Source organism: Euleptes europaea, chromosome 1, assembly GCF_029931775.1.
Source record: "Euleptes europaea isolate rEulEur1 chromosome 1, rEulEur1.hap1, whole genome shotgun sequence".
Classification (NCBI taxonomy): Eukaryota; Metazoa; Chordata; class Lepidosauria; order Squamata; family Sphaerodactylidae; genus Euleptes; species Euleptes europaea.
Window position 1 is genome coordinate 6,360,942 of NC_079312.1, and position 24,720 is coordinate 6,385,661.

General features: G+C 44.8%; 1 protein-coding gene across 1 annotated transcript; it reads left to right on the top strand.

The window, feature by feature from the left end:
• The first annotated feature begins 170 nt into the window (after nt 1-170).
• On the top strand, nt 171-22,427 carry LOC130475440 (zinc finger protein 709-like). Its single transcript, XM_056847262.1, has 8 exons — nt 171-450; nt 7,491-7,675; nt 16,246-16,360; nt 17,997-18,067; nt 18,276-18,402; nt 19,954-21,378; nt 21,446-21,456; nt 21,726-22,427. The coding sequence occupies exons 1-8, from the start codon at nt 171-173 to the stop codon at nt 22,425-22,427; spliced, it is 2,916 nt and encodes a 971-aa protein (XP_056703240.1).
• Nucleotides 22,428-24,720: the final 2,293 nt, after the last annotated feature.

A 24,720-nucleotide genomic window follows, 5' to 3' on the forward strand; every position in this document is an offset into this window, starting at 1 on the left:
ACTTATTGCAAAAAGGATTTCACTACTGGTTATGGTCAAAAGCTTTAAAGACAATACCTAAACATTTGCCTTGAGAATCCACAACTTTTCATTTGATAAAAATATGAAATTCACTAAAATCATTGGTAAGTCCGAGAGCGCCCAAACTGATGTCTCCAATGGAAGCGTACATGGACATTGCGAGTCGAAAATCCAATGCCTACCTGACGTACGGAGATTTAGTGAAAAAAGATGGCCAGACTAAATCACTTGAAGAACTAAGAGAAGAAAACATTAGAATGACATGGTTGGCATATCATCAAGTTGTACATGGACTAAAAACAGACCATCAAACATCAGATAAACCAACGAGTTTCGAACAATTGGTGGTGAAATCACAAGATCACTTACTTTCAAAAATTTACAAGCTGCTGTTAAACATGGAGACAGCTGAGGAACAAGTCAAGACATGTATGATAAAATGGATGCAGAACTTTGGCGAAATGATTCCAATGTGTAAATGGGAGACAATGTGGAAAACTGGAATAAAATTTTCAAGATCCAAGGACGTTCGAGAAAATTGGTACAAAATGTTCTACAGATGGTATTTTGCACCTAAAGACTTACAAAAAATGTACAAATTGTTGAAAGTGTTCAGAGACCGAAGGGACTTTTTATCATCAATGGTAAAAAGGCCCAGAGATATTAGAAGCAAATTCACAAAGAGATTATGGCAATACTCGAGGTGGAATTTGATTTAAATCCCAAATTCATGCTTCTAGGGATGATCCCAACTCAGCTCCAAGCTATTCAGAAGGAACTTTTTCAGTATGCGGCTGGTGAGGCTAAGAGGGCTCAAGGTCACCCAGTATGTTTCATAGAGGAATGGAATTGGAGCTTGTCCTAGACCTAGTCAGATACTTTTAATACTAACTCATACTGGTTCTGACCCCTTTCCAGCTTGGGGTCTTTTGCTAGAGCAGAGCAGATTTGCTAGGCAGAATCAAACTGGCTTACAATCACCTTCCCTTCCCACAACAGACACCCTGTGAGGTAGGTAGGGCTGAGAGACCTCTAAGAGATCTGTGACTAGCCCAAGGTCACCCAGGCTTCCTGTGTAGGAGTGGGGAAACAAATCCAGTTCACCAGATTAGCGTACGCAGCTCATGTGGAGGAGGGGGGAATCAAACCTGGTTCTCCAGATCAGAGTCCACCGCTCCAAACCCCGCTTTTAACCACTACACCATGGTGGCTCTTAATCAGTCCTTGTCCTGGATTCTTTTGCATATCTGGGAGAATACTAAATGTTTTTGTATTGCCGGTATATTGTTATGTATTATAAGGTTTCTAGCTTAATAACTGGGAATCTGGGTTCAGTTTTTCTACCTTGGGCATATTAAGAAATGGCTCAAACAGAGAATCCTTCTCTCTGCTTGAGGTTTCTTAGCCTTGAAGGGGGCAGTCTGTACAAGTGCAGAAGCACTCTTGCTGCAGAAGCTCGGCCATTGCCACTGAAAACAGCTCCTGGGGCTAAGCTCAAAGGAAGCTCCAGTGGAAGAGAGACACCAAACACAGCACACGCCTCCATTTTCAGGTGAAAGCAAACACTCTCCTCGTACAATTGAGCCCCAACCACCATAGTATAAAGGGGGCAGCTTACATACATTGTCTGAATCGGCATTGAGGTTGTAGAAAGCCAGGGTGCCAAAGACAAAGCCCACCAGCAGAGCTGCACTCACCTTCCATGCCCTGCGCAGCACAAAATCAAACCTGCCCCAGCAAGGCAAGACGGGCACTCGAGAGCAAGGCAGGAAGCAGCACGACGACTGCTCCCCACCCCCATAGAGGACCCTCCAGCAACATCTATGGCCAAATGGAGCATAGCGGCAGAAGCTGCCCGTGAAGGGGAAAGGAGCTAAGAAACTATAGATTCCTGAGTAGCGTTCTTCGGGAAGAAGGTATTTGTTTATCCCTGCCTTGTCTGACTTGGGAGCCGGATGTGAGTGCTCAAGGGGCGGGATCCGGCCCGCGGGCCTTATGTTTGACACCCCTGCTTTAGACCCTCAGTAGGGAATCCCCAATCCCAGAACATGCCTCTTCCTAAATTGGGAAATGGAAGCTCAAGTCCTGTCATTCACAGGAGCCTGAGAAATTTCTTTCAAGCTTGCGGGAGGCAGGGGTAGGCCTTGTTCCAGTGGTCCCAAATCAATATCTATGGGGAGATCCTGGAAATGATTGCTGAGCAACAGAAGATTAGAATGACTCCTGATTTTCCAGCTTCTGTGGGTCACATTCTTCCATGCACCCTGCTCCTGTGTTGGTTGCACGTGTATTTGTTGAGATACCTTTCTCACCTCCTCTTGTTGCCCCCTAAAGAGCACTTCATGTGTTCTGTCCATGAACTCTTCACCTTCCTTTATAAAATGGGTTGTGGACAAGCATCCCTCAAGTCCCTGTATCTTCTCCTCCAGCAGAACTACCAACTTACACTTACTGCAAGTATAATTCTTGTTACCCTCAGGTAACACAAACATGCCACAGACATTGCAGGTCACTGCCTCAGTTCCCTCACTAGCCATGCTGCTGCAATCCATTGCTGAAGTGGTTCAGATTCTTTCCTGCACTTCCCTGATAGTTCCCCTGACAAACTGTCTCTAAAACTCCCTGCTTGAAGAAGCAGAAAACTCAACACATCAAATATGTATAAACCTGTCAGCTGCTTACAGGGCCCCCAAGCTAAGAGCCACAGGGCAAGAGCCTCTGATGAGGAGAGCCCAATTCAATTAAAGGCCCACCCAGCAGAAGGCAGGGCCAGCAATCAGCCCAATCAATCAAGGACAGTCATCTTCTGCACTCAGCTTCCTCAGTCCAGCAACACTTCCAAAGCCCTGCTCAGAGTCCAGCTGACTGTGGCTTGAATGACCCTTTCCAACTATATAGTTTTAGGATTCTATCAATTAAATGATCTGAATTAGGGAAGCTAACTAGACACCTAGGTATCGTCGAAGGCTTTCACAGTCAGAGTTCATTGGTTCTTGTAGGTTATCCGGACTGTGTGACCGTGGTCTTGGTATTTTCTTTCCTGACGTTTCGCCAGCAGCTTTGGCAGGCATCTTCAGAGGAGTAACACTGAAGGACAGTGTCTCTCAGTGTCAAGTGTGTAGGAAGAGTAACATATAGTCAGAAAGAGGTTGGGTTTGAGCTGAATCATTGTCCTGCAAAAAGTATCAAAGGTAATGTGCTAATCATTGTCCTGTAAGTATCAAGATAATGTGCTAATGAGGGTGTGGTATGTTAATATGGAACTATTGTATCCTGAAGTGATCTGTTAATGTGTGAAATCCAAAGCTAATCTGCATGGCTATTGTGGACTGTAGATGTGTCCTCTGAAGATGCCTGCCACAGCTGCTGGCAAAACATCAGGAAAGAAAATACCAAGACCACGGTCACACAGCCCGGATAACCTACAAGAACCTAGGGTTTCTAATTGCATACTTGTATATGAATCAGCCCTGACCAGGCTCCTCCAGATCGAGTGCATGTATCATCTATTGCTGTATGTATTGTATTGGTTTCTCCTTATGCAATATCTTTTCCTTTATCGTCTAGCATGCCGTGTTTAAACTTATGCATTGTTTCAAATTTCTGTAGTTCTAGCTGCAGTATCCTATTGAGTGTATTAATTTACACTGTGTAATCTGCCTTGAGTCTCAAGTGAGAAAAGTGGACTATAAACAAATCCTTCTATTGTTCTCTGTACACCAGATATGGTCTTCAAGGTTGCCTGTCTGGCATTGGCCAGAGCCCGGGCTTTTCCCATCGTGGCCCCTGTTCTGCGGAATGGCCTCCTTGAGAAGGCGAGGGGGACCCCCCTCCTTGGAGATCTTCAGGAGGCACCATAAGGTCTGCCAGTTTGCCAGGGCTTTTGAGGGAGTTTGAATTGCCAGGCATCTTTGAAGGAGGGAGGAGGAAAAGATTTGGGGTTTGCTATTTTATTTTTAGTTTTACCTGAGGATGTTTAACTATTGTTGTAAGCTTCCTTGATCCACAAGGAAAGGTAGGATATAAGCATTTTAATAAATAAATGATTGATTAAATAAATAAACTGGTATCTGGCATGTGTAGCCTTGTTTGTAAGTAGATGGGTTAGCGGTGATTAGGAAAACAGTTTATTGGACTTTGTACTGTTATGGAAAAAATTATTATTTGCTTTTTATGATTTCATTATCCATGCCACATCTGTCTTAAATTTTGTGAGCTTTCTTTTATTTACTCTGACATTTCATTATGTATGGTTTTTAGTTGAGGAAATGCATGATTCTTTGATTTCCCAATTAATATTTCCTCCTGTTGGTTCCCATCATACCACATTCTGATCACACCAGGCTATGCTTGGAGGATACAAAGCCTGCACCCTTGGTATGGAACACAGCTTTGATTTTTCTGCCCTTGGGACATCTACTAACATTGGGGACCCTGCTGTTGTTGGGGTTCCTACTGGAGGGATTTGATCCCCTTCATTAATTACAGGGGGTCCTTTGAGTATGGTATCCCCCTTTGTGAGTTGTTACTGAAACCATGGGAGGTGGGACTGTTGAAGTATTGAACATGTGCTTCAGGGGTGCTGCCACATCAAGATGTGGGTGCAAAATCTCTCTGCACATTGTTCTACAACTTCCCCATTTTTTAAATTAACTTCATCAGATAATGATCTTTGTGTAAATATTTCATATCAACCTCCTTTGCACCACCCAAACAAAGACATATCTATCTATCCTGTTTCAAGAATGACACTGTCCAATACTAATCCTGATCCAGGATCAGTGGGGAACCCTTGTCCATTGTATGAGCACCGGCTTCCTGATTCATCCACAAGGATTGTACAAAGTCTGGTGGGTGTTACAACCCCCCCCCCCAAATATGTGAACATGCATTCGGACGGACATGTGGAATTAGCTTGCACAGTTGCATAGGGAGCAGAAAACGGATCTTTGACCTTAAATGGTGGGTGTCTGTAGCGAGTTTCAGCAGGAAGACAAGACCTGATTTAAAAAGTTAAAAAGGAATACGGGAATTTGGTAGAATCATGGGAGGGGGAAAACTTCCTAAGAAAATACTAGCAAAAACTAAAATAAAGCACAGACAAATAGCACATTTCTTATCCAGACTAACAATATAACAACAGCAACCAAAAGTCAACTACAGCTATTCCAGTTCAGAGCAGAAGTTACTTTTAAGCTACAGATATAAATGTGGGAAGAATTGGGGAGTAGGAGAGGTGGGATCAGCTGGGGCAGAGGCATCCAAACTTCCAGATGTGAGGCCCTAAATAGCAGAGAGGAGCAAAGTGCCAGCTCTCTGTGTGGTGCAGTGTGGTTTGAAAAGTTAAGGATAATAGATCAAGATGGGGAACAAAGATATACCTTTCCTAATCTGCAAGGAGGGGTCAAGCATTGGGAGTCTGGGTTAAGTCTGATCCACATGTACATACTGATTAGATTTATGCCATCCCATGCCAGCAATGCCCTTCCACAATCTACATTGGACAAACAGGTCAGTCTCTTAGACAAAGATTAAATGGACAGAAGTCTGACATCAGAAACCACAATATTCAAAAGCCAGTGGGGGAACATTTCAACCTTCCAGGACATTCTGTTGCAGATTTAAGAGTAGCAGTTCTCTTACAAAGGAATTTCAAAGGGAGATTGGGAAGAGAAACTGCTGAATTACAGTTGATATTCAAACTAAAGTCAATGTATTTACCTGGGCTGAATAAAGACCGTGCATTCATGGCTCATGACCAATGCTGATTTCTCCACACCCATCTCTCCCCTGGACATCACAGACTCTTCTGCATATCACACCTAAACCCATCAAGCCTGCTATTCACATTTACATACTGTTCCTCTACTTAAAGACCGATAGATTCACTTTCTAGCTGTATCTGAAGAAGTGAGCTGTGGCTCACGAAAGCTCATCCCCTACCAGGCGGAGGGTTGCCTCTGCCGGCTGCCCCCTTCCGTCAGCAATGAAGGACAGCGAGTCTACAGTCCCAGAGAGGCCACTTCCGGTCTTGCCCGGAGTCGGCGCGTGGGGACGCGGCCTTTGTTGTTCCGGCGGGCGGAAAAGCAGCAGCAGCAGCTCCTTCCGAGTGAGTCGAGGGTTGGGGGGGAGTGAGGTTGGAGGTGGGCGGGCCCTGATCCGGGGGGGGGCAAGGAGGGAGACCCCCCCAACACCGAAGAGCCTGGGGGGGGGCCTGCTCCATCAGGCTCTCTTGTTTCCTCCCTCCTCTCTGCATGCATAAGGCTGGGGATGGGTGGGGGGGGGGATGCAGCCCCTTCCCTGCATGGCGGAGGCCTCGCGAGTGACCCAGATTTGCAGGGGGTGGGTGGGAGGGAGGCATGGAGATCCTGGATGGGTCCTCCGGGGGGGGGGGTTGTGAGTCAAGGCAAGGTGAAGAGGGGGCTGGATTTTGGGGGGGGGTGTCCTGCAGGGAATTTCAAAATATTTGAATCCTTGGCCCCATAAGAATAATAACCACTTTATTTCCTGGTAGAGAAAGTCGACATATAAAAACCAACTCTTCTTCTTCTTCCCCATCGCCCTTCTTCTGGGTGTGTGCAAGGGGGAGGGAGTTCCCTCCAGGATTCCCCAGATTATGAACCTTAGTTGCAGGCTTTCTTCAGGGTCAGGAGAGTCATGTGCTGGAGGGAAGAAGAAGAGAGAAGGCCCCCCCATCCGGCACGCCTAAGAGACATTAACCTCTTTCCTGATTCATACAAGCAGAGACAGTGGGCACAACCTTTCTCCTTGCAGTTCTAGCTTTCTACGTGCAGGGAGTTTTCTGTGATGCAAGAGAACATTTATAGTTGCCAAGTTGGAATCTCCCACCTGCCCCCTTGAGCCAGACACTCTAGTTTTAGCTCCTAATTTGTGGCTATGGACATGATATGTATTATGATAGTAAATCTGGAGTGATTCAATACAAAGAAAAGTGAGTATCCATGAGGATCTGTGATTTTTAACTTTTTTTGCACCGTAGAGATGCCACAAAGCAGTGGATCCATGACCTTTTTTTGGCGCAGTCGGTGGGTATGGTCATAATTATGTGATTTGAATTAGGGGTGACCCAGTTTAAAAGTCCTGAAGATCTGTGTTTTGGATCAATTTTTCTGTGCCATGGCAGTGCCACAAAGCAGTGGCTGCCTGATTTGTGCAGTGCAATCTGTAGCTATGAACATATTACATGATTTGTTGGTTCTTTAAGGGTGACCTAACACAAAAATCAAAAGGATCTATGAGGATTCATGCAGAACCATGAAGCAGCGGATGCCTGATTTTTGTGGTGCTGCCTTTAAACTAAGACTTCATCTACAGTATGACAGTGGGTTTTTTTTGGGTAAAAATCATATGATTTACTAGATCCGAATTTTACCCAATCCCCTTTTGCACCAAACTTCAACTGAGGTACGGCATTTCTATAATCTTTTTGGTCCAATTCCTCTCTGAAGGGCGCCAAAATACAGCTTGGGGAGGCTTCCTAACTATGTTTGGGAATGGAAAGAAAAGTATTATCACCCTAACCTCACTCAAAACCACCCCAGCAGAGGGGCCTGAGCATGCTCTTCACTCTTCAGGAGCCGTGGAAGATGGAAATTTGTTGAACAAGGACAAAGTAGGAGGGGGCGTGAAAAAGGTGAGGCAACCCCCCAATTCAGGATATTATGAGTTTTTTCAGAACTCTGCCCTTTGGTCTCCAAATCAGCTTTGCAGATGAATTTTATAGCATCTATTCCTAAAGAGACTGAGTCCTCCCTCCACACACACACAATGGATGTTTTGTGGCAAAGGGGGAGGGTCTAAAGAATTGGGCACGCCATAGAAGGGTGGAAAGGTGCAATTTTCCCAGAGTAACTGGAGGGCCTGAAGCTGCAAATAGCTTACCTCAGAAGGACCTCAGCTTTTAAAACTTATTTTTATTCAATTATATGATTTCATTTCTATTATAAAACGATACATTATTATTCTAGGTATGACAATTCCTTATACCAGTGGTGGCGAACCTATGGCATGAGTGCCAGAGGTGGCACTCAGAGCCCTCTCTGTGGGCTCGCGAGCCTGAGTTCGTTCCCCTGGCTGAGGAGGCTGGGGACCAGCTGTGCCTTCCCGGCTCCTCCGGGAAGCGCCGGGCTCCTTCCCAGTGCCTTCTCCGCAGTCGCCGGCTACGCGCTCCGGAAGTGAAGACAACGACAATCCTTCTGCCGACTGGAAGAGGCGGAGCCGGGACGGGGCTGGACTGGGAGCGGGATGCCTGGGCGGCCGTCTGCGGCGGGCTGGTTGGTGACAGCAGGGCAGGGGGTTGGCGGTGAGGGCCGAACGGGGGCCCGCCTGGCATTTGTGCTGGAGCCAAGCCCTTCGCTTAGCTCGGGTTTCCACTCTGCTCGTTCATGCAACCAAAGGTGCCTCTGAGCGTGTGCAGAGGGCTGTCCCCACCATCAGCCACCCCCCCACATAACAGTCTTTTTTAATTCGTATGAAGGTAACAGTTGGAAAAAGAACCAAACTGAAGGGGTGGGGGCTATGCTCCAGCTGCTTTCCTACCCCCCGCTCGGCCGCCCATGCAGGGTTGCCAACCTCCAGGTAGTAGCAGGAGATCTGCTATTTCAGTTCACCTGGAGAAAATGGCCACTTTGGCAATTGGACTCTATGGCATTGAAGTCCCTCCCCAAACCCCACCATTCTCAGGCTCCGCCCCAAAAACCTCCCACAGGTGGCAAAGAGGGACCTGGCAACCCCTAGCCCAAGGTGGACTTCTAGCTGTGTTGGCACTTTGCGATAAATAAGTGGGTTTTGGGTTGCAGTTTGGGCACTCGGTCTCTAAATGGTTCACCATCACTGCCTTATACTGATTACTGGAAGGGGGATTGTATTCGTTATTAATTGGCTATTAGTATGTATTGTGATGGTGGTAGTGAATGTTTGCACTGGATGTTCTATGACTCTTCCCAGAGTGGTTGGAGGGCCTGAAGCTGCCAGTCGCCCCCCTCAGAAGGACTCCGACCTTTTTACAAAGCTGCACATTAATATTTGAGGGCTGCAAGAAACTCCTGAAAAGAAAGGTCAGACAACACACCAAGACAGAGCCGAGCTGCAAGTCTATGCATCTTTATGGGATGGGCTGAAGTCCAAAACAGGCCCGAACTGGTATATGCATTATTATTTTATACTTAACTGCTGTTTTGTGTCTTATAAAGAAAGAAGAATTTTGAAATTTGCTTAGTGTTATTTTTAGAAATGCCTGTGTCCCATGTTGGGATCACACTGTCACAGATGCGAACTCCCTCAAGTTCAATCATTGGAAAAAATATTTTTTTATATCCCTCTTTGAATTAAATAGAAATTGCACTTAGCTGGGGGTGACCTTAGAGTTCGGGGTGTGGACATGGTGAGACACAATTCCTCGCCCCCCATAGCCCTCCCCCCCACTTAGGGGTTTCCACCTTTTGATCTTCAGGTATAATCAGTGATATAACAGGTTCCCTTTCTTAGACCCCCAACCTGAAAATAGTCATTTTAATACCCACAAAAGTCTCTGTGGGCAGAGAAGGCAGCCAAGCCTAGAGGCTGAGCCTGCCACTCTAGGGGGAAACGTGACCCCCAGAAACTCCACTAAGAGGGTTGCTGAGTTCCAGGTGGGGCCTGGAGTTCTCCTAGTATTACAGCAGCTGAAAAGTCTTGCAGACGGATCCTGGGAATATTACTTCAGCATAAAAAAATGTGTTTGGCAGCAGCCTTGCAAGCCTGATACTCTTTAAACTAAATCTTCCCGGGGAGCGAGGCGTTAATTTAAAGCCTCAAGTGAGGACAGTAACTGCAAATATAGACAGGAACGAATTGCAGAGGGTAGCACATACGCAAGGAAAGACAGTTCAAAAACTTAACAATGGGAGGGAAACAATCTTAAATAAGCTGCCAAGAGGAAGGACCTGTGGTCTAAGGTGTCTCCACACTATTGCACAGAGCATGGGAAATAAGCAGGATGAACTAGAACTTTTAATAGTACAAAGCAAATATGATAGGCATTACGGAAACCTGGTGGGATGAGTCTCATGATTGGAATGTACTAATTGAAGGGTATAAGTTATTTCAGAGAAATAGACCAAATCGGAAGGGGGTGGAGTAGCATTATACGTTAGGGATGATTACACCTGCGAGAAGATCCAGGACTTAGACACTGGAACCCAGCTTGAAACCATCTGGGTAAAAATTAAGGGGGAGAAAAATAGTGATGTAATTGTGGGGGTATATTATAAACCCCCAAGCCAGACTGAGGAGTTATGATTCTTTCCTGGAACAGATGTCCAAACGTTCAAAAAAGAGAGATGCAGTAGTAATTGGAGATTTCAATTATCCTGACATCTGTTGGAAGGCTAACTCTGCCAAAACAACTAGGACCGACAAATTCCTCACTTCCCTTGCAGACAACTTCATAGCCCAAAAAGTGGAAGAAGCAACAAGGGGAACAGCCATTTTGGATCTGATCTTAACCAATAATGATGACTTTATGGGGTAGAAGGAGTGGGATCTTTAAGTGGGAGTGACCATGTTCTCCTGGAGTTTGTTATACAGCAGAAAGGAGAAGCAAGAAATAGTCAAACATGTATTCTAGGTATTGTCAAAGGCTTTCACGGTCAGAGTTCATTGGTTCTTATAGGTTATCCGGGCTGTGCAACCGTGGTCTTGGTATTTTCTTTCCTGATGTTTCGCCAGCAGCTGTGGCAGGCATCTTCAGAGGAGTAACACTGAGAGACACTGTTCTTCAGTGTTACTCCTCTGAAGATGCCTGCCACAGCTGCTGGTGAAACGTCAGGAAAGAAAATACCAAGACCATGGTCACACAGCCCTGATAACCTACAAGAACCAATGTACTCTATCCCGTGGGTGAGAATACTGAATGAGAAGGGACTACATAAAGGATGTACAAGAAATGGGGAAAAGGAGAAAACGAAGAGGAATTCAAACAAGTAGCCAACACATGTAGGGAGAAAGTCAGGAAGGCTAAAGCGCAGAATGAGCTCCGGCTAGTTAAAACCAAAAACAAAAAAGTTTTTTGGTTATGTCCATAAGAAAAGGAAGATCAAGGTAACGATCGGGTCATTGCGTGGAGAGGACAGTGAGTTATTAACAGGGGAGGCAGAAACAGCAGAATTGCTTACTGTATTTTTCCGTGTATAAGACAACCTTTTTCCCTTTAAAAATAGCCCCAAAATTAGGGGGGTCGTCTTATACACAGAAGGTGGCTGTTGCCGTCGGCCCCGCCCATGACTGGCGGGGCCAGCGGCAACAGCCACCTCTTTCCCCGCCTGTCAGCTGACAGGCAGAGAAAGAGCACAGCGCGGCCAAAGAGTCCTGTCCCCTGGCCGCCGGCATTCAAACCGGTCCCCGCCCACCCGACCGGGATGGCAACAGCTGTTAGGCGGAGAAAGAGAGGGTGGGGAAGAGTCCTGTCCCCCAGCTGCCGGCATTCAAACCAGTCGCTGCCACCCCGGTCGGGTGGGCGGGGACCGGTTTGGACGCCAGGGGACAGGAATCTTTGGCTGGCTGGCTCTCTTTCTCAGCTGACAGGCGGGGAAAGAGAGTTTAAGACCCCCCCATGTATAAGAGGACCCCTTTTTTCCTTTATTTTACGATTAAAAAATAGGGGTCGTCTTATACAACGGGGCGTCTTCTAGATGGAAAAATACGGTAACTCCTTTTTTGTATCAGTCTTCTCCCAAAAGGGGAATAGTGCTCAACCTGGGAATAATGGAGCAGAGGATGCAATAGGGGAATTAAAGCATAGTATAGGCACTGAGATAGTACAGGAATACCTGGCTACTCTTGATTAATTCAAGTCTCCGGGGCCGGATGAACTGCATCCAAGGGTGATAAAAGAAATGGCTGAAGTGATTTCAGAACCACTGGCAATAATCTTTGAGAATTAATGGAGAACAGGAGAGGTTCCAGCAGACTGGAGGAGGGCTAATGTGGTCCCCATCTTTAAAGGGGGGGGGGAAGAAATCCCAAACAATTATCGCCCAGTCAGCCTGACATCAATACCAGGTAAAATACTAGAGCAGATAATTAAACAGACAGTCTGTAAGCACTTAGAAAGAAATGCTGTGATTACTGACAGTCAACATGCGTTTCTCAAAAACAGGTCATGCCAAACTAATCTCATATCTTTTTTTTGAAAGAGTGACAAGTACGGTAGATGAAGGGAATGCTGTAGATGTAGTGTGCCTTGATTTCAGTAAAGCCTTTGATAAAGTACCCCATGATCTTCTTGCAACAATAGCTAGTAAAATGTGGGCTGGACACTGCTACTGTTAGGTGGACTGGTAATTGGTTGACCAACCGAACCCAAAGGGTGCTCATTAATGACACAACTTCATCCTGGAGTGACTAGTGGGGTACCACAGGGGTCTCCCCTGGGACCGGTACTATTTAATATTTTTATAAATGAGTTGGATGATGGAATAGAGAGCATGCTAATCAAATTTGCAGATGACACCAAGTTAGGAGGGGTAGTTAATACCCTGGAGGACAGGGTCAGAGTTCAGAATGACCTTGATAGACTGGAGAGCTGGGCCATAAGTAATAAAATGGATTTCAGTAGGGAGAAGTGTAAGGTACTTCACCAAGGCAGAAACAACATAAGGCACAGGTATGGGAGATAGTTGGCTTGACAACAGTACATGTGGAAGAGATCTGGGAGTCTTAGTGGACCACAAACTGAACATGAGTCAACAGTGTGATATGGCGGCTAAGAAGGCCAATGTAATTCTGGGTTGCGTCAATAGGAGTATTGTGCCTAGATCAAGGGAAGTAATACTACCACTGTATTCTGCATTGTTCAGACCTCACTTGGAATACTGTGTCCAGTTTTGGGCTCCACAATTTAAGAAGGATGTTGACAAGTTGGAGCATGTCCAGAGGAGGGAGACCAGAATGGTCAGAGGTCTGGAATCCATGCCCTATGAGGAGAGACTTAGGGAGTTGGGTTTCTTTAGTTTGGAGGCGAGAAGGTTGAGGGGAGACATGATAGCCATGTTTAAATATTTGAAGAGATGTCATGTTGATGAGGGAACTAGCTTGTTCTCTGTTGCTCCAGAGACTAGGACACGGAGTAATGGATTTAAACTAATAGAAAAACGATTCCACCTAAACATTAGGGAGAACTTTCTGATGGTGAGGGCTGTTCGATGGTGGAATGCACTGCCTCGGAGGGTGGTAGAGTCCCCGTCTTTGGAGGTCTTTAAGCAGAGGCTGGATGGCCATCTGTCGGGAGTGCTTTGATTGTGAGATCCTGCATTACGGGGCGAGAGTTGGGGTCATGAGATGTTGGGGGGAGGTAGTTGTGAATTTCCTGTGTGTGCAGGGGGTTGGACTAGATGACCCTGGTAGTCCCTTCCAACTCTATGATTCTATGATTCTAAGTCATTGGGGGATAATTCTGAAAAAGTCTGGGTTTGTGGGGGGCTCAGTGGGGTATAATGCTATCGAGTCCATCCTCCAGTGCTTCCATTTTCTACGGGTTGAACTGATCTCTGTCACCTGATTGTAATTTTGGGATGACTTCAGGCCCCACCTGGAGGTTGACAACCTGGATAGGCACCAGTTTTGCTCCATTTTCCAAGTTGAGTTTGGTGGTTTTATTTGAGGGCGGGCTATTGTCAGCATCTTTCAGCACAATAAAAGTTAAATGTCTGGAACTGGCATTCTATCCCTGGAAAAAAGAAACAGGCCTTTTTGGGTTTGATACATAAAAATGCTGATTCTGTGACCTTAGGCAGATGATGAGAGGGAGGGCATCTTGGCCATCTTCTGGTCACTAGGGGTGTGGAGGGGGGAGGTAGTTGTGAATTTCCTGCGTTGTGCAGGGGGTTGGACTTGATGGCCCTGGTGGTCCCTTCCAACCCTATGATTCTATGATTCTATGATAATAGGCATGGGGGAAGTAAACTTCTGCCTGCATTGGGATCACCGCAGGAACTAGGTAACATTTTGGGACAAGCTGGGCCAATACAAAACAGATGGGCTTCACTTGAACCAGAATGGAACCAGACTGCTGGTGCATAACATAAAAAAAAGGTGGCAGAGCAGCTTTTAAACAGAACCTGGGGGGAAGCTGACAGGAGCTGAGAAGCATCTGGTTTGGGCAGCCTGCAAATGGACAAAGGGAAAATTGCTTCAGATTGCTCACACGGGAATGGGGTAGACATGAACTGTGATGATAGAGTAAAGTGGGATAGCCACTTGAGGATGCCCAAGGGCACATGCCAGACAAGTTGAAAGAGTGAGACAATGTGGAGGTGTTTTAGTGCTAATGCTTGAAGCCTCCAATCAAAAATGGCTGAGTTAGAGTGCATGGTTTAAGGGAAAACAGATATTGTGGGCATTACAGAAACCTGGTGGAAGGGAGAGAACCAGTGGGATATAGTCATCCCTGGTTACAAACGCTATAGAAATGACAGGGAAGGGCATATTGGAGGGGGTGTTGCTGTGTATATCAGGGAAGGCATAGTGTCTAATAAACTAGAGACCATAAAAAGGCAGACTCATCCACAGAATCCTTGTGGGTGGCGATTTCAGGCCCCAAAGGTAATTTACTACTGGGGACGTTCTATCAGCTCTGACCAAAAGTGATCTAGAGATGGAAAATGAAATCAAGGATGCATGCAAAGGTGATGAAGTAGTAATAGTGGGAGACTTTAACTACCCTCATATTGACTGGATGCTCCACTCAAGCCAAAGACATCGTCAATGACTGTGCCCTCAAACAGTTAGTCATTGACCCAAACAGAGGGGAAGCGATCCTGGACTTAAAACTCTGTGGGGCTGCCAGTGGCTTAGTGCAGGATGTGTTTGTAGTTTAGCCAATTGGCAATAGCGACCATAATGACATCAAATTTAATGTATTAGGTGCTTTGGAACACAGGCAGGATAATGCTGCTGCAGTTGTCTTGTTTGTGGACTTCCTAGAGGCACCCGGTTGGGCACTGTGTGAACAGACTTCTGTACTTGATGGACCTTGGTCTGATCCAACATGGACTTCCGTATGTTCTTATGTAACTTTCCCAAAGAACCCAACAGGCATATCTAAAAACGTTTGGTGTGTACAAGGGGAGGGGGTGTGGCTCAGCGGTAGAACATCTGCTTGGCATGCAGAAGGTTCCAGGTTCAATCCCTGGCATATCCAGTTAAAGGCAAATAGGTAATGTGAAAGACCTCTACCTGAAACCCTGGAGAGCCACTGCCTGTCTGGTTAGACAATACTGACTTTGATGGACCAAGGGTCTGATTCAGTATATGGCAGCTTCATGTGTTCATAGCGAAATGATATTACAAACTGCAAGTGGATCTTTGGTTCTGTCCCGCTGTGTATCTCCATTCTCTTTTGTCTTCCTTCTTGCACATTGCTATCTGTCTCTTCCCTCTTCCCCGCAGAGAGAAGCCTCTCTCTGTAGCCAAGTAAGTAAAGGAATCTTTTCACATTCGGAGGTGACCTAATACAAGAAAGAGGAGATGGAAGACCAGGCACCGGAAAGACCTGGACCTGGCAAGAGATCAAGGAAAGGTCCCCAGCCCATCCAAGCTGGGAGTGGCATTGAATTCTGGGAGAGAGCTGAGCCAGAGATCTGGGATCAGCAGCCCCTGAACTCAGAAGTACATTGCAGACGCTTCCGTCAGTTCCGCTGCTGTGAGGCCGATGGGCCCCGAGAGGTTTGCAGCCAGCTCCATGGACTTTGCAACCACTGGCTGAAGCCAGAGAGACATACCAAGAAGCAGATCCTGGACCTGGTGATCCTGGAGCAGTTCCTGACCCTCCTGCCCCAGGAAATGCAGTGCTGGGTCAGAGGATGTGAACCAGAGACCAGTTCCCAAGCGGTGGCCCTGGCTGAAGGCTTCCTCCTGAGTCAGGCAGAGGAGAAGAGGCAGGCAGAACAGGTGAAGGCTTTTCTTTCCTTGTATTCCAGTGATATCCAACCTTGTAAAACTTCCCTGTCTGATATTTGTTCAAGTGTTAATTATCCAAATGGGAGATTTAACAACCTGCGTCAGCAGCCACTTCTTCTAGGAAATTTTTTAATCCCTCCAGATAACTCACCAGAGTTGAAGGTCTGGTCTGCTGATAGAAAGGTGTGGAATCTGGGAGTTGGGCACAATCCATTTCTTGGGGTCTTCCATTCCTTCTCTTACCCCCCTCCTTCGCTTCTATTTTAGAGGTGGGGTCTATCAGTTAATATGGAAGCTGAGTTCTATGAGACAGAAAGAGCTCCATTGGAAGAAGGGCAGCGGGGCCAGGGCCAGGAACGTGGCCAAGATTCCCTCTTATGCGGTAAGGACTATAACAACTGACCTCCAGTCGTGTACCAGTAGAGTAACCAAAATCACTGGGTTAGGTCAGTAAACTCAAAAAACATAAAGCTAAAAAAAGTTCAAAAAAGAGATTAAAATACAGGTTATACAGTCAGTTAGGCAAAAGACATATAAAACAATAAATCTAGCTGGCTACAGTATACTTACTAAGATGTTACATAGCTGCTGATCTTAAAAGCTATAAAGATGCTGCTTCAGGCGACAGAGTGACATGCTGAAATTGAAGTATAGAGGAAGAGGGACCACTATAAGGAATAGCTAAACTTGTAGAAAAGTGGACTCAAGTCAGATGACCAACAGCTCCCAATCGAGGTGGACTCTTGGGAGAAGTCTCTGGAAGGTTCTAACCGGTCTGGACTGGAACTATGTTCTCAGGGGAAAAGAGAGATCCATCTTCCCACAGATGTGCTGGTTCAACTAATTAGGATGGTATGAGCTAGTGACCTTGATGGTTCTGCCCGGTAGCGTAAGAAGCTACCGGTGTTGCTTGTGAGAACAGAGTGAGCTAGGCGTATGGAAAATTAGAGTGTTGAATCTTAGACAAGCAAAATGGAGAATAGTGATGTATCAAAGAATGAAATGGTTCTTCTGTCTTCACAAGGATGCATTGTGCCTGTAGGGGATTGGGGCATCCACTAAATTTGATGGGTATAGCGTTCTGGTCAGGAAAAAAATAAGAAATACTTCACCCAACTTTTGGTACTCAAAGCGATTCCTTTAAAAGGGAATTAGGCAAATTCATGGAAGAAGTTCCTCACACTGCTTACAATATTCCCATCCCACTTTGTTTGCATTAGCGGGACTCAACGTGGCTCAGAAGGAAAGATAGACAAATCTGGGCAGAGCTCTTTAGTTTTGCAATAACTGGAACCTGCATGTTCTGGGCAGTAAAGCTCTGCCAACCAGTTGCTAGGAGTCAGTAATAGTGGGAGAGTGTGTTTTGTGCTCATGCTTATCAGGGCATCTGATATGCCACTACAGAAAATAGGGTAACGGATTAGGGATGCCGGGCTTTGGAGTGGCACGGCCAGCAGCGTTGGGGAGGGGCTTTGGGCGGATGTGATGTTGCATTGATGTTTCCTCTGGTTGAAAACGCAGATTTGACATTAGTTGGTCAGCAGACGCTGTGGGCACTCACTGATATTGCCCTGAGTTTCAAGATGCATTCAGTTGACATCTCATTCTTCAGCTGGATGTGACAGTAAGCCGTGCGACGTCATTTTCACCTCCCTCTTTTTCTCCCACCAGCCTAAACTCAAGGGCATGTGTGAGGATAGGAGAATAGCCTGTCTGGGCCTTTTTGTTGATCCAGCAGAGATGGTGTTAAGTATTTCAGCTACAGCCTTCACAGGACAGGTTTAAAGTATCACAGGAGTCTGAAGTGTTGCATTTGGAGCCCCTCCAGGTTGATGGGTACTTTTTGTTTCTCTTCCACCTCTCCGACAACTTACTACAAAGTGTTACAATGTTTTTAAGCATACATAGGGCAAAGTATCACAGTCCTGGGAACAGGGGTGCATGAAGCACGATTCAAACAATCAAACAAAATAGGAAGTCGAGGCCAACACACTTTCTTCCACTTTTCTCCCTCGCAGGCAGTGAAGAGACAGTGTTGATCAATTTTTTTTGCGAAGGTGTGGAAGCAGCTGTTGTACCTCCAGTCCAGGTAAGCAAGGTGAGCAGGGGACAACACGGGTCCCCTCTCCTTTCTTAAGGCGGCTTTTCTCCTGCAGTTGTTGTTAAGGGGCCCAGGCAAGAGGCTCTGAGCACCACTCTTTTTACACATTGCAAGCTACCCTCCCAGAAGATCACCTTCCAAAGTGCCATCTATGCTTGCCATGATCTCTGACAAGGGTATCTATTTTTTCTTTCAGTCTCCCGTTTCCTTTAGGGAGGTGGCCATTTATTTCACTGAGGCAGAGTGGGCCCTGCTGGATCCAGACCAAAAAGCTCTCTACAGGGAAGTCATGATGGAGAACTATGGGAGCATGTCCTCTCTTGGTAAGGTGCCAAAGGTGCAAATTGCTGTCTTTAGGATTGTGTGACTCAAAATCTTGAACACCAATATATTGAGGTCAGCCCTGTTATTTGATCCCTTTTGGAAGCCTCAAGGTGGTGGGGTAGCAGCGAAAGCGATATTCAGCATGCCCTGGTAGAATGCCCCACGTGGCCTGGCTGGCACAGGGGAAAAAGAGGCCAGTGATGTAGCCATCTCCCAAGCCATAGAGGGTGTCCAGGCTGAGGCCAATGAGGGACTGAGAGGCCCTCAGGAAGACTCTGGAACAGGCCCATCCTAATTTCTCAGTTTCCAACGTTTGCACACACTTGTCCCCCAGATGGGATTACTGTAATCCCCTCTGATTGTGATGTGGAATGCAGCCATCCTTGTTACACTAGTTGGGATTGTGGGCTTTAATCTTGACCAGGTTTCCAGTCTTCCATTCTCTTTCTGTCTTCACCCCCCCCCCCCGCACCCAGCAGAATAGTCTGGGGAAAGGAGTTCAATACTCCACTCCTCCACATGAGGCCAGTTGGGTGAACGTGGGTCAGTCACAGTTCACTCAGAACTCTCTCTGTCCCACCACCTCACAAGGTGTCTGTTGTGGAGAGGGGAATGGAATGTGATTTGTAAGGCGCTTTGAGACTCTTTAGGGTAGAGAAAAATGGGGTATAAAAGCCTCTTCTATGTCTCATCTATTTAGTCACACACAGAGATCAATAGCAGATACTCAAAAGAGTTGCCTGGCAACTCAAATGTGACCAATGGAGGAGTGATTCTTTGCCACTGTAAGGGAGAAAAGTACACATGGGGAGGGACAGGAAGAATATAAAAGCTGCTCACCTGGGGGGCCTGGCTGGTGATAAGGTGTGACCAGCTACTCAGTTGGTGGTGGTGGGGAGAAAGTCTGATAAAGGAAATACTGACCCATTAGTGAGCAGTGCCTGATGGGTTGCTTGACTTCTTGCATTGGTGCTGACTGGACGTCTTTCTATATTCCAGCAGCACATATAGAGGAGACGGTAGGGGGATTTCAGGGATTCTCTTTGGAAAAAGCCAAGAATGAAGACTGTAAAGAAAATGTCGAAGATGGAGATGAACTACAGAGGCAGGAGGAAATCCACACAGACAAGAGGAATGATCAGTCCATTCCATCCCAAGGAGGAGTCTTCCTTGAAATACCAGTCCAAGAAGAAAGGTCAACCAAAATAAGAATCAATGAAGGTTTCCATGCTAATCGGAGAAACTGCTCTAGGGAAAATGAAAATGAAAGTGTGGTTTTTGGAAAAACCTTTAGTAGAAATCTGAGCGAAAATACCTTCAGTCGGAAATCAGCTGTTACTTCACATCAAAGAATTCACTCTGGTGAGGAGCTGTGTAAATCATTAGACTGCAGACCAGGCCTTTCTGATGCAACAGGCTTTCATGTCACTTTAAAAAGCATATTAATGTACCCTTCAATATAGAGCAGGATAAAGCCACTGAAACGTTTTGTTTGTGAATGAGCAGACTTCCTTGTATAGGTGCTAACGGGCTCTCTCTTTTCATTCCAGCAGGGGATGATCAGTGGAAGGTGAGTGATAAGGAAGTGCATAAACTCTTAACAGATGAAGTGAAGAGTGAAGATTTTAAAGGAAACTTCAGGAATCATGGTGGACCTAAGAGGCAGAAAGAATGTCACATAGTCGAGAAGAAAGATAAACCCATTTCTGGCAAAGGGAGGGATTTCCGTGAACAAAGCCACATAGTGGAGGAAGCATATAAATGCTTGGAGTGTGGAATGAACTTCTCAGATCATACCCAATATGATATCCATTTGCAAATGCACAGTGGAAAGAAGAACCATCAGTGCTTGGAGTGTGGCAAGAGCTTCCTTCATAGAGCAGAACTCCTTAGGCATCAAAGAAGACATAAAGGAGAGAAACCATATAGCTACTCAGACTGTGGTAAGAGCTTCTCACACAAATCAGACCTTTTTGAACACAAAAGAATTCATTCAGGAGAGAAGCCATTTATCTGTCCGGAAAGTGGAAGGATGTTCTCTTGTGGAAGAAAAGGAAATGCACTTTCCCCGAATAATAGAATAATAGGGGCATATAAATGCTCTTGGTGTGGAAAAAACTTCAGATACAGATCAAAGCTCCTTGTACACCAAAAAATGCACACAGGGGAGAAACCTTTTGAATGCTCAGAGTGTGGAAAGAGATTTAGTTGCAGTGGTGATCTTCAAAAGCATTTAAGAACCCACACAGGGGAGAAACCTTTTGAATGCTCAAAGTGTGGAAAAAAATACAGTCGCCGTGACACTCTTCAGCAGCATCAAAGAACGCACACAAGGGAGAAACCTTTTGAATGCTCCGACTGTGGAAAGAAATTTAGTTTCAGTGGCAATCTTCAAAAGCATTTAAGAACGCACACAGGGGAGAAACCTTTTGAATGCTCAGAGTGTGGAAAGAGATTTAGTTGCAGTGGCAATCTTCAAAAGCATCAAAGAACACACACAGGGGAGAAACCTTTTGAATGCTCAGTGTGTGAAAAGAGATTTAGTTGCAGTGGCAGTCTTAAAATGCATTTTAGAACCCACACAGGGGAGAAACTTTTTGTATGCTCAGAGTGTGGAAAGAGATTTAGTCGCAGTCACCATCTTCAAAGCCATCAAAGAACTCACACAGGGGAGAAACCTTTTGAATGCTCAGAATGTGGAAAGAGATTCACTCACAATTGCAATCTTCAAGGACATCTAAGAACCCACACAGGGGAGAAACCTTTTGAATGCTCAGAATGTGGAAAGAGATTCAGTCAAAGTTGCAGTCTTCAACAGCATCAGAGAACCCACACAGGGGAGAAACCTTTTGAATGCTCAGAGTGTGGAAAGAGATTCAGTTACAGTTGCAGTCTTCAACAACATCAAAGAACACACACAGGGGAGAAACCTTTTGAATGCTCAGAGTGTGGAAAGAGATTCAGTCAAAGGGCCAGTCTTGAAAGCCATCAAAGAATCCACACAGGGGAGAAACCTTTTGAATGCTCAGAGTGTAGAAAGAGATTTAGTTGTAGTGGTAGTCTTCAAAAGCATCAAAGAACCCACACAGGGATGAAACCTTTTGAATGCTCAGAGTGTGGAAAGAGGTTCAGTCGCAGTTTCACTCTTAAACAGCATCAAAAAACGCACACAGGGGAGAAACCTTTTGAATGCTCAGAGTGTAGAAATAGATTTAGTTGCAGTGGTGATCTTCAAAAGCATTTAAGAACCCACACAGGGGAGAAACCTTTTGAATGCTCAGAGTGTGGAAAGAGATTCAGTCGCAGTTTCACTCTTAAACAGCATCAAAAAACGCACACAGGGGAGAAACCTTTTGATTGCTCAGAGTGTGGAAAGAGATTTAGTATCAGTGGCGGTCTTCAAACACATTTAAGAACACATACAGGAGAGAAACCTTTTGAATGCTCAGAGTGTGGAAAGAGATTCAGTCACAATGGCAGTCTTAAAATGCATTTAAGAACCCACACAGGGGAGAAACCTTTTGAATGCTCAGAGTGTGGAAAGAAATTTCATTTTAATCGCTATCTTCAAATACATCAAAGAACCCACACAGGGGAGAAACCTTTTGAATGCTCAGTGTGTGGAAAGAGATTCAGTCAAAGTGGCAGTGTTCAACAGCATCAAAGAACCCACACAGGGATGAAACCTTATGAATGCTCAGAGTGTGGAAAGAAATTCCGTTTCAATGGCAATCTTCAAATACATCAAAGAACCCACACAGGGGAGAAACCTTATGAATGCTCGGAGTGTGGAAAGAGATTCAGTAGCAGTAGCCATCTTCACGTGCATCTAAGAACCCACACAGGGGAGAAACCTTTTGAATGCTTAGAGTGTGGAAAGAGATTTAGTTGCAGTGGTACTCTTCAGAAGCATCAAAGAACCCACACAGGGGAAAAACCTTTTGAATTCTCAGAGTATGGAAAGAAATTCAGTCACAATCTTAAAAGAGCATCAAAGAACCCACACAGTCTAGAAACACTTTGAATGCTGAGAGTTTGGATAAAGCTTCAGGCACAGTGGCCATCGTCCAGGGAATCTAAGAACCAACACAATGGAAAAACCATTTTGAATGCACCGTGTAAGCCCCCTGTCCCCTCCTCCAATTTGATCCCCCAACTTCTTTCAGTTTTTTGAAGGTCACTCCCTTGGAAGCCCTAAGTACAATGGGGAGATCTTTGGGATTGGTTTCCACTTCCACACTCCAGTCATGTATCAGTCTTAAGAAAGGTCAGCTGAAAATGAGTTGACACCTGTTGGCTTTCTATGTATATCAGTCTGTATTGCTCTGCCTGATTTTCTAACCACTACATCTAAAAAAATTCAGACTGGATTTATCAAATTGCATTTCAAATTTAATAGTAACATATAGAGTATTGATATACCATCCAAATTGGTGAAGTAGTTCTTCAGAGCTTGCCCAAATGAGGAATATATCATCCAGATACCTTTTGTGTAGGATAGAATGTTTTCTAAAGAGGTTAACATTCTGAAGAATAAAATGATTCTCAAATCTATCCATAAATAAGTTAGCCAATTCTTAGGCAAGCCTGTGTCCCATTGCTATACATAAGACTTGCAAGTAAAAAATATATATTTTGAAATTGAAAAATATTTTTGAGGCAAATCTCTACAATTTGTGGGTGGATCCAAATACTCTCTCCTATCTAGTGTCTCTTGTAATATTTTGATACCTTCTTCCTGTAGAGTATTAGTGTACAGGGAGACCACATCCATGGTGACAAACATCATCTCTTCAGTATGTAATTGTATCTTATGTGGTTCAAAAAATCCATTGAAGCAGATCGGTGACTATGCTCTTAGAATCGACCCTTTCCTGAGAAGGTGTTATCTTATTCAGTTAGTCACCTAATAAACAGGACACAATTTACTTACAAAAGTAAGAGTTTTTATTCTAGTGCTTCAGTCTATGTGTGTGTGTTAAGTGCCGTCAAGTCGTTTCCGACTCATGGCAACCCTATGAATCAATGTCCTCCAAAGTGTCCTATCCTTAACAGCCTTGCTCAGATTTTGCAAACTGAGGGCCGTGGCTTCCTTTATAGATTGAAGCGGATCTGTGCCTTTCAGTGCCTAAGCTCTTAGAATGGACACCTTCCTGAGAAGGAATATGTTATCTTATTCAGTTGGACACCTACTAGACAGGACTCAATGCTTCTTACCTCTTGCGAAGTAAGCTTTCTCTTGAATTGCCCCAATAAATTATGAAAAGAATGTGAATGTATTCTTGTACAATTTATTATACATAATATATATGCATGTAGATGGTTACAAAGTTCTAAAACTTGTTATAAGTACAGACATTATAAGTCTTAAACATGTTTATGTTGCAAGCAGTCTTTAACAATCTCTATGCCTCTATATGAGAGTATCTATTCTTAAAATAGTAATAATATGTCATTCAGGAAATAAATCAGTTACAGAAATATTGTAAAATATGGTTAGTGCAATGCACATGTTATAGTTACAAGCATCTTAATTTAAAATATCTAAAACATTATAAAAACCAAGACATACTTTACCCAGTCATGTCATTCACAAACCTCCCCATCACAACAGGGCTTAGAGAGATCTGAAAAGTTCCCAATTCATGTTAAGGATGTGTAAACCTTTATATATTATTTAACACTGTAATGTCTTTATATGTTATTTAACATTGTAATGTGTGAAAGTTAAAGAAACCTCTGGTTCCATGAATTCATGTCGGATCTGAAGACATGAGCTCTTAAGGAAGTCCAGTCCATGCCAGGACTAAGTTCATGAAACTTTATAGAATTCCTCTATATGTTATCAGCTTATGAAAAGGCCTCTGATCTATGTTAGGATCAGGAGGAACTATGTGTGTGTGTAAAGCTAAAGTAAGTAACAGCTTATGCACTACTGAAGTTATTCAGTTATCTGTAGTTATGTGATAGCTTAGAGCTTATGTGAATGTTCCAGAGCCCTGTATAAGACTCTGTTCTGATGTCTCTCTGATTGTGTTAGTATCAGAGAGATCGGTGTGTGAATCTTTAGTTCAATGTAAGAGCCTAAATCCATGTAAAGAATAATGAGTTCTGTGTAAGAACTGAGTGCAGAGGATTCCCTGTCAGTTAGGCAGCCCTCTGACTCCTACTCAGACAATGTTCAGAAATCTCTCTTTCAACTAGAGAAATCTCTGATTCATGCTTAGAGTAATAGCTCCTAGTTCTGTGTAAAGGAGACTATACGTTTTACAATCTTCTTCCTGTCAAGACTGGGATGCCAATATTAGGCTATATAG